At 44.4% G+C, this 14,773-nt stretch overlaps 3 protein-coding genes across 3 annotated transcripts; 1 reads left to right on the forward strand and 2 right to left on the reverse strand.

The window, feature by feature from the left end:
• Positions 1-5,774: 5,774 nt before the first annotated feature.
• LOC102704791 (70 kDa peptidyl-prolyl isomerase-like) lies at positions 5,775-9,795 on the reverse strand. Its single transcript, XM_006652127.3, has 12 exons — positions 9,451-9,795; positions 9,229-9,315; positions 8,830-9,090; positions 8,191-8,265; positions 8,013-8,093; positions 7,561-7,755; positions 7,180-7,445; positions 6,833-6,958; positions 6,595-6,741; positions 6,375-6,502; positions 6,160-6,280; positions 5,775-6,058 (listed from the first exon to the last, which is right to left on the reverse strand). The coding sequence occupies exons 1-12, from the start codon at positions 9,683-9,685 to the stop codon at positions 6,005-6,007; spliced, it is 1,776 nt and encodes a 591-aa protein (XP_006652190.2). The 5' UTR covers positions 9,686-9,795; the 3' UTR covers positions 5,775-6,004.
• An 872-nt stretch (positions 9,796-10,667) lies between these two features.
• LOC102703862 (pentatricopeptide repeat-containing protein At2g13600-like) lies at positions 10,668-12,887 on the reverse strand. Its single transcript, XM_040523051.1, has one exon. The coding sequence runs from the start codon at positions 12,885-12,887 to the stop codon at positions 10,668-10,670; it is 2,220 nt and encodes a 739-aa protein (XP_040378985.1).
• Positions 12,888-13,875: 988 nt separating this feature from the next.
• On the forward strand, positions 13,876-14,319 carry LOC107304000. The gene has a single exon (XM_015835924.1). The coding sequence runs from the start codon at positions 13,876-13,878 to the stop codon at positions 14,317-14,319; it is 444 nt and encodes a 147-aa protein (XP_015691410.1).
• The last annotated feature ends 454 nt before the right edge of the window (positions 14,320-14,773 follow it).

The raw sequence follows: 14,773 nt of genomic DNA on the forward strand, positions 1-14,773 counted from the left end.
AACCGACGACGTCACCTCCATGGTTGCCACGGCAGCTATTGCGACGCCGGTAGCACCGGCGTGGGCTCCCGGTCGACGCCGTCGTCTCACAGCTTGGCCGAGGCGAAGTCATGGGGCCGCCGGAAGAGGAGCGCCGTTGACGTCGACGCGGCGGCGATAGTAGTCGTACTGCGCCACGGCGAGCACGACGCCCGCGGTGACGACGACCTCGACGACACGGCGAGCTCGTCCGCCGTCTCCAGCGGCCTGCAGCCGAGCTGTGTCTTCTCGGCGATACGCTTGCAGCAGTGGTCGTCGTCGCCGGCGGCGGTTCAGGGCACGAGCGTACTGCACGGCAGCTATGCAATGCTGCACCGTAACTGACACTGGACGATCGATCGAGCCCTACAGATTTTGTTAATGTTTTCCGTCTGATGATGGATCGACTCTCATGAACATCCATGGCTAGCTAGTTAATTAGTTTTTTGGTCTACTGAATTTTCTTTCGTTGTCTCCTCTCCCCCCATGTGTATGTGCATGCATGCAGATAAATACAGCACTTTGATCAGTGATAGTTTTGACTAGATGATATGCCTGCTCCAGTGCCTAACTCTCAGCGGCTATGTTTATCTCTGAACATTCTGAAAATGCACGAAATGAATATCTGAAAAAGTTCGTTAATTTAGTTATTAAGATTGTGTCTATTCTCTTCTCTGCTTTTGCTCAGAATCGTCCCTATAGCTACAAGACAATAGTGGCGCATAACTAAGTGTTACTGTAGAGAATATATATATGTTCTGTAGTCAGCTCGGATTCAGTAGTGCTTGCACTACGACGAAGTGAAATGTAGTACAATTTTTTACATAAAACTTTGTATTTAATAAGTGCAGTGCCTTAGAGACATCAGTCTACGCAGTGACACTGACACTCATGCATGTGTATTTCTTCGATAAAGTTATGTAACTCGTTTGATCAGTTTACTGAAATTATCTGTTCGAATTTCACAGAAGTTGTGCAACTCGTTTGAGCTGTTTATAAATTATAAATTGTGTAACTGGTGTTGCCACCTAGTACATTTTAGCGCATTTTTTTGTCTTAATTAATGGAAAACAATAACAGACACCACAATATTAATGGGGACGATTGTTTGGGTGTTTAATGGAAAAATCAAACGATAAATAAAAATTAATTTGTAGATAAAAGTTTTATATATGTATTCTTGACGATCTAATAGCCAAGGCTGAAAAATAAACTTTAGTAAAAAAAATCTGAAAATCAACTCCGAATTTATGGTTAATAATTTAAATTTTAGTTTATAGGTATAAGCATAAGTGAAAAGATTAAGGAAATGAAAGCTAGCCATCTCTCTGCGAGATATATACATGATGAAGCATGCATGTGTGGAAGCGTAGTAGTGTTGTTTTGTTTAAAAAAATAGATATTTTTTGAATTTTGTTAGTTATTTAGTATTCAGTATATGTTTTTGTATATGACACCGTTGACATTTTATATTAAACGTTCGTGTTATTCAAAAAATTTATTCAAATATGTAAAATTATAAATTACACCTAAAGTTCCTATAATAATAAATCAAATTATAACAAAATAATTATTAATTATATATTTCTTAAATAAAACAAATGGTTAAACGTAAACATAATAGACAATAACGTCATATAAAAAAATGTGTCTCGGGGGAGTAATATATAAAATGATAAAATTAGCTAGCGAAAAGTTAAAAATATAGTTTAGAAATATAAGACGATGGATAATAAAGACTTTTTTCTTACGAACACCATTTAGTTGTTAAAAAAAACAATGATCCAGGATAAAACTGACGACAACACGAAGGGCGAGAAGAAAAGGATGCACCCGTAGCGATGCGGAATCGGTGATCGCAGTGCGCGCGCGCAACTGCAAGGATGCTTCCTGCCCAGCGGCTATATATATGGCTGGGTTGACCAGGTCGTCGTCCTACCTCCTCCTCCTCCTCACTCGCGCGCGTAGGTGGGCATGTGCGCGCCCGCCCACGCCGCGCACATCGGCAACAGCGACGGCACGCCACGCCTCGCCATGCGCGCACGCACATGACAAAGCTAAGCTAAGGGCCGCGCCGCGAGATCGAAGATGCACGCATCATGCATGTGGCAAATTGGGCGGAGGATCACATGGCGACCCGCTCGCGTGCGTGCAGGCTGCGCACGCCGGCGCGCCGTCCGTCCAGCGAAACCTTGGCCGGCTCGCGCGCCCTGCCCGCCCCGAACGCCGTGCTGCTGCGCCTGCGCCTGCGCGTTGCGTGCGGTATCCCTCCCTCCCGGCCCGGTGCGCATGCATGCAATATGCAAGCACGTGAAGCGGGCGGCATGTACGTACGGCAAGCACCGACCGCTACTACCACCTGACCAGTCGGCCGGCGGGCCTCTCTCTCTCTCCGCACGCACGCACACTTAATATTGTGTCACTCGAGATGAGGAAGGAAAAGGAGGAAGGCGCGTCGTCGCGGGTGTCGATCATATGCACGGCCGGGTACGCCGGGACGGACGGGGGCTGTCGATCGATCGGCTGTACGTACTTCTGCGTGCTCGCTCCTCACGTGGATGCATGCCTGCCTACCAGCAACCATGCCTGCCACCCGCGCGAGAACTGGTTGAAGCTCATCGGCACAGGAGGGAGAATAGTCCGTCGTAGTGCTGTCAAAAAAAGCTCGAGAGATGCTCGAGCTCAGCTTGAGCTTCTAACCAGCCGAGCCCGAGCCTGATCGGAAGCTCGCGAGTTTTCTCGAGCCGAGCTCGAGCTTACCTATACATGTTATTTTTATTTTTTATTCGATAAAATAGTAGATTAATAATAAATTGTTATATTTAAATGATAAATTAATTTGTTTTAGTATTATATGTTAATTTTAAATTTTATTTATAATTTATTTAATATAGTTCACTTAAAACTATTATTTTTATTTACAAATATCATCAATATATATATATATATATATATCATATACTTAAATCGAGCTCGAGCCAAGTCTGTCTAAGAGCTCGAAGGTTTGCTAGGCTCGATTCGAGCTCGGCTCGAGCCTGGACAAACCAGCTCGCTCAAGTTCAGCTCGTTGACAGCCCTAGTCCGTCGCCTCAGAGCAGCTCCAATGTTGTTGTTAAGGAGGTGCATAGAGGAAAGAGAAACTAAAAGAAGAGGTGCTATACATTAGAGTATAGGTGCTAAGCTAGAAATTTTAAGCACCTGCTGGTTATTTGGGCAACTGGTGCTAAGGTTAAAAAATAATTTAGCATTTGGTTGGCTCATTGGCTCATGTTGAAAAAAGTTGAGGAATATACTATTTTTGTAACATAGTAGTACCCATCTTAGTATGAGTTAGTATGAGTTATATAAATTAAATATTAGAGCATATTTAGTCAAATTAAAATTTTACGACGTGTTAAGATTCGTATATTTTTAAGAAAATATATATTGATGTTGCATTTTGTCCCCAACTTTTTGACGCCTCGCTCGGCTGGACACACTGACTCGAGAGATCGCTCGGCTCGGCTCTAAGACCGCTGCTCGCGAAACGCTACTTGTCCCTACACTGGCTATTCTTTTTTTTTTAAGGTAATTTATAGAAATCCAGCCTCTATATCCATAAGTGTATATACACAACTAAAAATTTTATGAACGCATACAGTACTATAAATCTCATAACTGATATAAATATATAAAGACCTATGGAAAAACTAGAAGACATTCTACAAGCTTTTTTCTAGTTACTTTGAGGCATATATGCGATGTCGCCATGGTGGTGTTTTTTTTTTACTTTTCTTGTCTTGATTATAGGCTACATTCTAATTCAATTATAGATTTTGGATTTTTGGGAGCACAATTTTTAAACTCCTGAATGGTGTGTTCTGTATAAAAATTATATGAGTGATTGTTTGGCTTTTTATTTGCAAACAAAAAATAATTTATAAATAAAACTTTTATGTATATTTGAGCAGTTTAAATTATAAAATGTGTCACTGATGTAGTGATGTTGCCTCCTAGTACATATTAGCGCTTTTTTTTTGTCTTAATGGAAAACAAGAAAAGACACCACCGTATAATGGAAGCTGTCCATCGTTATGACGAGATATATACATGATGAAGCATGCATGCGCTGTTGCGTAGTAGCTTTGTTCTGTCGACAAAAGATTAAATATTTTCTGAATTTTTTATAGCTATTTAAGTAATATAAAATATACAATTATCTAGTAAAAGGTTAAAAAAGTACATCATGTGGCAAATTGGGGCGGATCACGTGGCGACCCGGCCGCTCGCGTGCGTCCAGCTAGCTGCGCACGCCGGCGCGTCCGTCCAGCAAAATCTCGGGCGGGTTCGGTTCTATTGCGTCGACCGGACCAATCTGGCCGGCTTGCCCCCCCCTCCCCCCCCCCCCCCCCCCCCCCCCCCCCGAACGCCGTGCTGCGCGCGTTGCGTTGCGTGCGGTGTCCCTCCCCGGCATGGCAAGCAACACCACTACTACCTGATCGGTTGGTCTCTCCACGCGCACGATTAATACGCATTTTATTATCTTTCATAAGTATTCTGAGGTTTTAAAATTTTAAGTACAAAATTCTTATATCTTACCCTATATTTTGGCTTAAAAATACTAAATTTTTATACCAAAAAAAATGTTATCATTAAGATATTTTTTAAAGAGGGTAAAAAATTCATGACTAATATTTATGTCACTAGAGATGATCAGATGGAATTAAGATCGTCTACAGTACTAACCTGCGATATTATAGACTGACATACGAACCCACAGTTCAAAACTTATTTATCAACGGATACAGTTCTACAGAGGATATACATCTCGCCAGATGAGGCATGCCGGTCAAATTGAACGAAGGAGAGTACGTGCAAGTGGTGCCGTGTCGTGGCGGCCGGGAGGGAATCCGGGTGTCATATGCACGGGCACGCCGGGACTGTCGGCTGCACTGGCGTGCTAGCTCCTCACTTGGATGCATGGCTAGCAGCAACCTGGCCTGCACCTGCGCGAGAAACAACTGAAACTCGCCAGCACAGCAGGGAGAACAGAATAGTCCGTCGCCTTCTTGTTGACGGCTCGCTCGAGCTTCTTTCGCTGCTAGCTCTCGGCTGGACACAATGACTCGACAGATCACTCGGCTCAAGACTGCTGCTCGCGAAACGCTACTTGTCTCTACACCAAAACATACCCTCAATTACAAGTTCCAATCCATCTTGTATTTCTGCCTAAACCTTACCTACCTTCAGCCCCTAAAGTCGGTATGTTAGCCCGTTTTAGTTCCTAAAAAAGTTTTTTTAAAAACATCGAATGAATGTTTGAACACCTAAATAAATCATTAAATAGATGAAATAAAAAACTACTAATTACACAGTTATAGAAAAAATTTTGAGATAAATCTTATGAGCCTAATTAGTCTATGATTAGTCATAAATACTATAGTAACCAACATGTGCTAATAACAAATTAATTAGACTCAAAAAGGATTCGTCTCACGGTTTTTAGACTGGCCGTAAACTTTTTTCTCATTCGTATCAAAAACCCATTCCAACATATGATAAAACATCAACATGACAATATTTTTTATCTAAACGGGCACCAAGTCATTTCTACTTGTCTCCTGCGATCCACTGCCTCGGCTCCTAAACATAGTTTTGTCCCAAAATATTGTCATAACTTAGGTCAAAATATCTGTCCGGGCATAAAGATTTCGTGTAAATACTCACACAAATGCTTTTAGCATTTAGCAGTAGAGACGAGAACAAACACCAGCAACAGTCCAAAATGTCGTTACGGTATATTTGCTCTTAACACCACAATAAAATCACAGCATCAGATGACGGCAACTACACCGCTGAGCAGATATGGGTGGAAAGTTGCGGCATTGCAACTAACAAGCAAAGGGCAAATTAACACCATAGTAAGTCCATTAATACTCATAAGACCAGTAGTAGTACACGGTAGGACAAGCAGTAACCAGGTTCAGAAAAGAAAGCAGAGCTATCCTTAGGCAGCGCTGTCAATGGCCATTGGCTGTGCCTCCTGCTTTCCCGGCACCTTCTGCAGTTGTTCAACAAATAACTGTGGTCAAGAAACAGTTGCATCTGAAGTAAAGAGTGACAGCAAAATACTCAAAGTTGGTAGTGATTTGATTAACCTACCTTGTTCTCCATGTGTTCCAGCTTCCTCCACTTCGCAAACATGTTGCCGTAGAACTTGGCATCTCTCTTGTTGTACTCCTTGATCTTCTCCTTCAGTGTCTTGTACACCATCTTCACATCCCTGAGGCGGAAAAATAGCAGCAACAGTGAGACACAAAATTATGGAAGTTAACATCTTCTGATTAAACATAAATTTCCGAGACTGATTGCTTTACCTATTGTCAGGATCAATCTCCAGTGCTTTCTTGACATCCAACTCTGCTAGTTCCAGATCGGCAAGCTGAATGTATGCCTGTGCCCTTCTGTACAAGGCTTTCACATTTGTGCACTCCAGTTCCAGAACCTGGACGCCATTGTTTGTACATTGTCAATTCAGCAAACTAGGCCATAGAGAACATCACTATTAACAAGACAACAAAAGAAGGTTTACAGTACCTTAGTGCAGAGTTTCTCTGCTTCCTTGTATTCCTTCAGCTTCAGTTTGCAAGCAGCATTGTTGAGCTTGGTGCTAACCTTGAGTGCTTTAGATTGCTTCTTCTCATCATCACTGAAGGAGCTATCATATTCAACGAACTTGGCCGCCTAATCAAGGGAAAATAGAGTATAAGCAAATAAATCAATGCCGGTGGTCAAGAGTTTCTTTTATAAATATTGAGAGCTTAAATTTCTTTACCTTTTCATATCTCTTGGATGCCTTAGCATACTTTCCCATCTTGAACCACACATTCCCTTCGTCTTTCTTCTTGGCAGCTGCTTCAATCTTCTCAGCATTGTCCTTCAAATCCCATGATTCTTTCTCCTGAGAGAAAGAAAGAATTTTTAATCCCTTTCAGGTCAAAAAAAATTTAAAATAAGAGTATTTTTTCCATCCTCGAAGAGATATAGATACCACTGTTTTCTATATAAAATTTGGTACCACTTAGATATTAGTACCAAATTTTACATAAAAAACGGTGATACCTCATGGTTCCTCCCTAAGATGGTAAAATTAGCCAAGCAGGGGTTAAGCTGACGGATTACCTTCTCGAAGGAGCCAAGCTCCACTTCATACCAGACAGTGGAGTTTGCAGGAACCACGGCAAGATCCTGCTTCGTTTCAGTGGATCCAAACGCATGTTGAGGTGGTACTCTCACCAATGCAACCTCTCCTTTCTTCATGGTGACAACCGTTCTGTCGAGCCCTTCGATGACTTGCTCCTCATCTGTCTTGAACTCAAATGGCTCATCACCATCATGGCCTCTCTTGGCAAACACGGTGCCGTCCTCCAACTTGCCGATAAATCTCACTGTAAAATGCACAGCACATGTTTTATACTTATCCTACATTGCAAGTTTTCAGGTTACAGCTATTTAGCAGGTAGGATAAACCAAATGCATGAATTAGCAGCAGAAAACACACACCTCTGACTATTGCTCCATCGTTAGGGCGCTCATAGCCTTCTCCTTCCTTGAGGACTTTCTTCAGGATTCGCTTATCGTCGCCGATCAGAGTGACAATCTTCCAGGACACCAACTCAAGATCAATGTGGAGGATAGCATTTGGGGGCACTGCACCTTCGTCTCCAGAAGCCGGTCTGCCTTGTTCACCGAAGCCATCTGCAGACCACAAAAGAAACACCATTTCTAAAGATAATCGAAAGAGCAATTTTATAATACTTGAGAAGGTACCTCAGGCACCTCAAAGAGAAATTTTGATACCTCTTGGTACCTAGGTACTAGAAGATATCAAATTTTACGCTAAAATTTTGGTACCTCTCAGTACATACTTAAGACTGTAAAATTACTCTAATCGGAATGTACCACCCAAGAACAGAGACTGGATGCAAATCTCTGAAGATAAATCGACAACTCACACTGTGGCTTGACAGTGAGGAGGGCCTTCTCGCCCTTTTTCATCGTCTTGACAGCCTTGGAAAGCGCCGGGCAGAAGTAGCCTGACGGTACAGAATTTTGTGCATTAGAGAGGTGACATTGTTTCAGAGGTAAATACTGATTGAATTGCAGAAGCTTAAAGCTGAAAGATGTACTAACCATCTTTGACTGCAAACTCGACACCATCTGATTTCGATACCACAGTTCCATCCTCGAGCCTCGCTTCGTATTTGACTGCGAGCACGAACAAATTCATCAACCGTGTCAGTAGGAGAATTCGCGCCTCATGTTACCAAACTATTCCCTCCCTCCTTTTCGTGTTATACCAAAGTCAAACTACCAAATTTATAGGAAAATGTTGTTATATCTATGACATTAAATTTTGAATTCTATTTGATGAAAAATATTTTTAAATATAAAACGGAGTAAGTACATAACAGAGTTTGCAAATTTAGAATTAACCCATTTCTGTATTGAATCTGGTACAGATTCCATGAAAATAAATTTCACCCCATATTTTGGCTGTTATATGCTTATAAGTCGAATTTTAAAATTTTAGCTTAAAATTAAAGTTAATTTTTATGTTTTTTTATGTTAGTTTATTTTCCAAACTATGTTTTTGGATCACTAAAAACACGTATATAAAAATTTTATTTACAAATTATTTTTATTTATAAATATACAATTTGGTTTTTCCACAGTATGCGAAAATATGACACTTTTAGAAACGGTCTTCATATCTGACAATTTTGAATTCCGTTTGAATTTGAAAATTGCTTGAACAATTTTGAAACGTACCGAGCACCTCATCGAGGTCCTTGGGGTTGTCCCATTTCTGGCCCTCGGCGAGCACCTTCTTGAAGACGCCGCCGTCCTTGCAGATGTCCTTGACGCTGGCCCACGACAGCAGCTCGACGTCGAACTGCAGCGTGGCGTTGGCCGGGATAGCCGGCGGGGAGCCCGCCTCGCCGTACGCCAGCTCTGGCGGGACGGTGAGCACCGCCTGCTCGCCCTTCCTCATCGTCTTGATGCCCTGATCCCACCCCTTGATCACCTCGCCTGCAGATTCATTCATTCAGGTTTCAGATCCAGAAGAAAATTCGAAAGCAACAACGAAATTATGTAATAAAAATTAATCTGACGAGATGAGGCGATCGATTGTTCTTGGTGGTGACTGGTGAGACTAATCCGGCTCACCTTGGCCGAGCTTGAACGTGAAGGGGGTTCCCCGATCGCGGCTGGAATCGAACTTGGTTCCGTCGAGGAGAGTGCCCGTGTAGTGAACTGCAAGACAACAAGAGGATTCAAACTCAGATCGTTTCCACGCTCTTCATCCGATTCGAACCAACGGGAGGGACGAATGATCGCATCGTCGCCGGCGGTGGTGGTGGGCGCGCGTCGCGAGCCGCGTCGTCGTACCTTGGACCTCGTCGCCGGTCTCCGGTCGGTCCCACCCCTCCCCCTCCCTGAGGAGCTTCTTCCTCAGCCCCTGCTTCCCGATCTCCTTCTCCTCCCCGACCTTCATCGCCGCGGGGGAGTAAACCGCCTCCTCCTCCTCGGCAAGGCCGCCATCGTCGTCGAGTCCCTCCATCACATCGCCCACCTCCTCGTCGCCGGCTACCGGAGGAAAGTCGTACGCGTCGTCCGCCGCCATTGCGAGCCGATCACCACCACCTCTCGCAGAGAGCAATTTGGGAGTAGGAGGCAGAATCGAAAGCCAGAAGAACTTAAGCTGGAGTCCGTCGATGTGCGCGAGCTTGGAGCGGGGCTGTTATAGCGGGAGCTCGGTATATAAGGAGGTTCTAGAGTGTTCGAGGAGGGTGGAGACGGCGGAGGATGGAGGGGAAGATGGTTCCGGAGAAGACGAGGATGGGGGGTGGCGGGAGGAGTTTGGAAGGCCGTCGATGGTTCCAGAACGTCTGGGGCTTTTTAAATTTAGAATAATATATATGCTGCCTACTCCCAAATTGCAATTTGGGAGTGTAATTAATGTTTATTATATTTAGAATAATATATATTTTATATTGGTTTTTGAGAACACGGTCGATTTTTGTGATGTGAATATAGTTGTGCATATTTGGAAATAAAGTATACTTTTGGAGAGGATTGGTTATTTATATTTTTTATGTATTCTTACAATTTATGTTTTAAAAATAGGACGAAATAAATTTTAAAATAGGGCTATTTTATGATTAACAGTCACGAGGAGCACGTGTAACTCCACAGTTGGACAAGGTTTAGATCAAAGTTCTAAAATTTTGATTAATAATAACTTTTAAAATATTTAGTTTGAATGCATTATGACAACATATATAGATAAGACTTAAAAAGTATTTTTTTAAAAAAATAAATATTTATTTTATTTATTGTATCTATTTTAACAGAGATTCATAATTAAAGATCTATTTTGGAGACCATGTTATTGTTCAAACGGCAATAATTATCTGGAAGGAGTATTTGATGAAGACCAGTTCTTAAAAACTTGGCCTAACAGTTGTGTCAATATACCTCGCAGGAAACGAAATCTATACAGTACTAATTGCATTCGACTTGCATGTAGCTGGAAAAAAAAGGTCATCAGAATAACCTATCGGTGACCCCTTTCTTCGGGAGAAGAGGAGCCTAATGATTCAGGCTCAATATGGGCCATATAAACCATCATCAGTTTCCGAACACAACGATATATTGTAAACTAAATCTTCTAGCATTAGGTAGATCTCTTCTCTCTCTGGATGAGTCTTGTCTTCCACAAGGAATACATGAACCATATCCTTCACCTCAATCCAACTACACCCTGGCTCCTTTTTTGCGTTGATACGCCTCAATCTTGTTCTTACCTTCACAACATCTTCCCATTTCCCCAGCTTAGCATAGATGTTTGACATAGCGATGTAGGCAGATTTGTGCTTTGTGCCCATGAGAAACAGCTTTTCAGCAACTTCCTCACCCATCTCCAAGTCCATGGAATACCAACAGGCAGTAAGCAACGCTCCCCACACGACGCCATCTGCTGGTATAGGCATTTTGGAGATGAAATTCTCAGCTTCTCTCACGCGGCTTGCTCGGCCAAGAAGATCAACAGCACATGTATAATGCTCGACAGTTGGAACTACTCCATTGCTTTCCATGGAATGGAAAAATCTCATCCCCTTATCAACCCAACCAGCGCGAGCACAAGCCATCATGAGGCCCAGAAAGGTGATTTCATTGGGATAAACATTGTGCTTCAGCATCCTCCCAAATTGTACTATAGCTTCCATCCAATGACCATTTTGTGCAAGCCCATTGATGAGTGATGTCCAAGAAGCAACATTGGGTGCTGTAATGCAACCAAATGCAGTCCGTGCATCACTCACACAACCACATTTTGAGTACATATCAACTAGAGCTGTCCCAACATAGCCATTGGACTCAAATGGAGTCTTGCATAGGTGAGCATGAACCATTTTGCCTTGCTCGATGGTACCAATAGTTGCACATGCATGCAGTAGAGCAGGGAATGTACAAGCACTGCATTCAATAGACGTTCGACACATGACTGCAAACAGTTTTAGAGCTTCTGAAAACTGATCATTTTGGACGTACCCTGAAATCATAGAATTCCATGTTACTGTGTTCTTTTCATCCTTTATCTGTTCAAACAACTTCTGCCCCTCCTCCAACTTCCCATTCTGGAGAAGCACTGACATCATGGAGTTCAAGGTTACCATATTCCTCCGAGGCATCATCTCAAACATTCTCTGACAATCTTCAAGCCTCCCCTCATTAGCATACGCTTTTATCATCAGATTATAGGAGCCTGAATCATGCTCCGCCATCCGTGAAAAAACCAACTTGGCATCCTCTGTCCTACCCATTGATATAAACCCTGCAATGAGTGTATTGGATGTGATCAGGGATGGCATTTGCAAGTCATTGTAAACCAGCAGAGCATCATCCACAGCACCAGACCTGCAGTAAAGATCAACAAGAGCGCTCGTGATTAACTGCTCCGACTCAAACCCATTTCGAACCAAACATCCGTGTACCGATCGCCCGAACACCAATGCTCCCAGCTTCACACAAGCCCTCAGAACACTGTCATAAGTGAACTCATTGGGCATGACGCTGTCGTCGGCCAGCAGCTGCACAAACAGCTCCAGTGCCTTGCAACAGTACTCAATTGCGCCCCGTGCGTAGCCCGAGATGACGGCGGTCCACGCAAACACATCACGAGGTGGTGGCATCCGACGAAGAAAATCCAGGGCGTCGCTCAGCAAGTTGAACCTCACGAGCGCGACGACCATGGGGCTCCAAAGCAGCGCATTCCTGGCATGGAGGGAGACGAAGAGCGCGCGAGACGCATTGAGATCAAGGCACGAGGAGTAGAAGTCGAGAAGGGAGGCCCCGACGATGGGGACGTCCTCGGACCCGGACTTCACCACCTGGCCGTGCACCTGCCGCCCCATGTGGAGGCAGCGGCCGCGGGCGCAGGCGCCGAGCGCCGACGCGAAGGCGGCCTCGTCGAACCCCGCCGCGGCGCGGTGCATCCGCGCGGCCGTCTCGAGCGCGTCGCGGACGCACCCGCGCCTGGCGTGGCCCGACACCACGGCGTTCCAGGACACCACCGCCCGGCGCCGCATTCCGTCGAACACCCGCGGTGTGTCGCCCCGGCCTCCGCCGGGCAACGCGCTGCGCCGCATGTCGAGGTGCCCCACGGACGCCGCCGCGGCGTCGTGGGATGCATCTTGGCCAGCCTCGGGCTCAGCCGCCGGAGACGGTAGCCGAGGTGGTGGCCGCGGCGAGAGCCTTCTTGCGTGGTGGGTGGGCGGCGGTGCGGGCTTCCAGAAGGCGGAAGGTCTTGCCCTGGAGAGCATGCAGCGGAGACGCGGGACGCGAGGGCGAGCCGCGGAGGACGGTTGTGCGGGGGCAAGGAAGGCGCCGGGCGCCGGCGACGAGTTCTTGGGGGAGAAATTCCCCGGCGGCCGACTGACTTGCGCGCGTAGTACCAAATTTTTATAAATATGGCATTATCAAAATTTGACAGTGTTAGATGCTTTTAGGTTAAACTGTTAAAAGGCTTTGCAAAATTTGTTATCGTTTTTGAAGAGCGAAACCTTCTAGGTCTTCAAAATATAGCATCGTCTGTGTTAGTGAAAGAATATCATATCTTAATATACAATCAAAAATATACAATCAAAAAAAGAGAAGGCCGGTTGATACAACATCGACGTGGGCTAAGGCAGGGGACCCAATATCCCCCTATCTCTTTATCCTAGCTATAGAACCTCTGCAGCGCATACTAGAAGTAGCTACTGAGCGAGGAAGGTTAGTCCCGATCAGATCCAGATTCACAAGGTTCAGAATCTCGCTTTATGCCGATGATGCAGCAGTTTTTCTGAAACCGACAAAGGAAGATGTACAATGCCTGTTACAGACCTTAGCAGATTTTGGAGAAACAACAGGATTAAAGGTCAACCTACAGAAAAGCACGGTGACACCCATACAATGTAACAACATAAATATTCAGGACATGTTACAATGTTTCAATGGAGAGATTGCCAACTTCCCGATAACATATCTGGGACTGCCTTTGCTGCCGGGTGCAATCAAGAAAATACACCTACAATACATAAAAGACAAAGTGAAAGCTAAGCTTGCAGGATGGAAAGGGAAGTGGATAACACAAGCTGGGAGAAGGCAATTAGTGGTGTCAGTCCTATCCTCAATACCAGTATACCTCCTAACAGCAATCAAAATACCAAAGGATTTCATCAGCGACTTGGATAAAATTAGAAGGAAATTTCTCTAGGCTGATGAAGGAGACCTAACAGGAGGGAAATGCAAGGTAAATTGAGAAGGGGTATGCTCACCCAAGAAGCTAGGGGGCTGGGTGTTGTGAACCTAGAAAAGTTTGCAAGAGCTCTACGGTTGCACTGGTACTGGTACCAATGGGTAGACCAGACAAGACCTTGGATGGGGATGACCTTGTCGGTAGATAGCAAAGATGCTAACCTGTTCAGTGCCCTAATAAGAGTGCAGATAGGTGACGGTAGGAGAGCAAGCTTCTGGACGGACAATTGGCTTAGCCACGCAATGCTCAGCCAAATAGCGCCCACGTTGTTTGCAAAATGTAAACACAAGCGCATGTCTGTCAGAGAAGTGTTGACACAGGATAGATGGGTACAAAGCATACAACACAGCATAAATATTGAGCTGGTCGAAGAGTATTACGGTATTTGGGAGAAACTAAGCACAACAAACACAGATGACCTCTTCAGAGATGACGTTCAAGACAACATCCATTGAAAAACAACTCCAGATGGACAATATTCAGCCAAAGCAGCTTGTTTGGCCCAATTCGCAGGAAGAATAGGGACGAGGCAAGCGCGATTGATCTAGAACACATGGGCACCTTCCAAATGCAAAATGATGATGTGGCTACTGTTACAAAATAAGATGTGAACTGCAGACCGGTTGCAAACAAGAGGCTGGCCAAACTGCTACGTTTGCCAGATGTGCTATAGGAACCTAGAAACAGCTGTGCATCTTTTCGAGGAATGCAACTCAACCAAATGGATCTGGGAGCAGATCATGATGAAGCTGAATCAACAAACCCGGGCACCTGGAAATGAGAACACGGATGGTGTGTTGGAATACTGGGAAAAATTCTCCTTCTCAAACACCGACAAGAACACAACAAAAGGCCTGAACTCACGGTTCCTTTTGGTAAACTGGGAAATTTGGACAGAGCAGAATAAGA

Source organism: Oryza brachyantha, chromosome 4 (assembly GCF_000231095.2).
Source record: "Oryza brachyantha chromosome 4, ObraRS2, whole genome shotgun sequence".
NCBI classification, from domain to species: domain Eukaryota; kingdom Viridiplantae; phylum Streptophyta; class Magnoliopsida; order Poales; family Poaceae; genus Oryza; species Oryza brachyantha.

What these genes read in the sequence shown, in the direction of transcription:
- LOC102704791 (XM_006652127.3), bottom strand. Translation starts at nt 9,685, where the DNA reads ATGGCGGCGGACGACGCGTACGACTTTCCTCCGGTAGCCGGCGACGAG. An exon ending in GGACCTCGATGAGGTGCTCG is followed by an intron (nt 8,266 to 8,829) that starts GTACGTTTCAAA and finishes TCGTGCTCGCAG; the next exon opens with TCAAATACGAAGCGAGGCTC. An exon ending in CCTCACTGTCAAGCCACAGT is followed by an intron (nt 7,756 to 8,012) that starts GTGAGTTGTCGA and finishes TGTGGTCTGCAG; the next exon opens with ATGGCTTCGGTGAACAAGGC.
- LOC102703862 (XM_040523051.1), bottom strand. Translation starts at nt 12,887, where the DNA reads ATGCTCTCCAGGGCAAGACCTTCCGCCTTCTGGAAGCCCGCACCGCCG.
- LOC107304000 (XM_015835924.1), top strand. Translation starts at nt 13,876, where the DNA reads ATGCTCACCCAAGAAGCTAGGGGGCTGGGTGTTGTGAACCTAGAAAAG.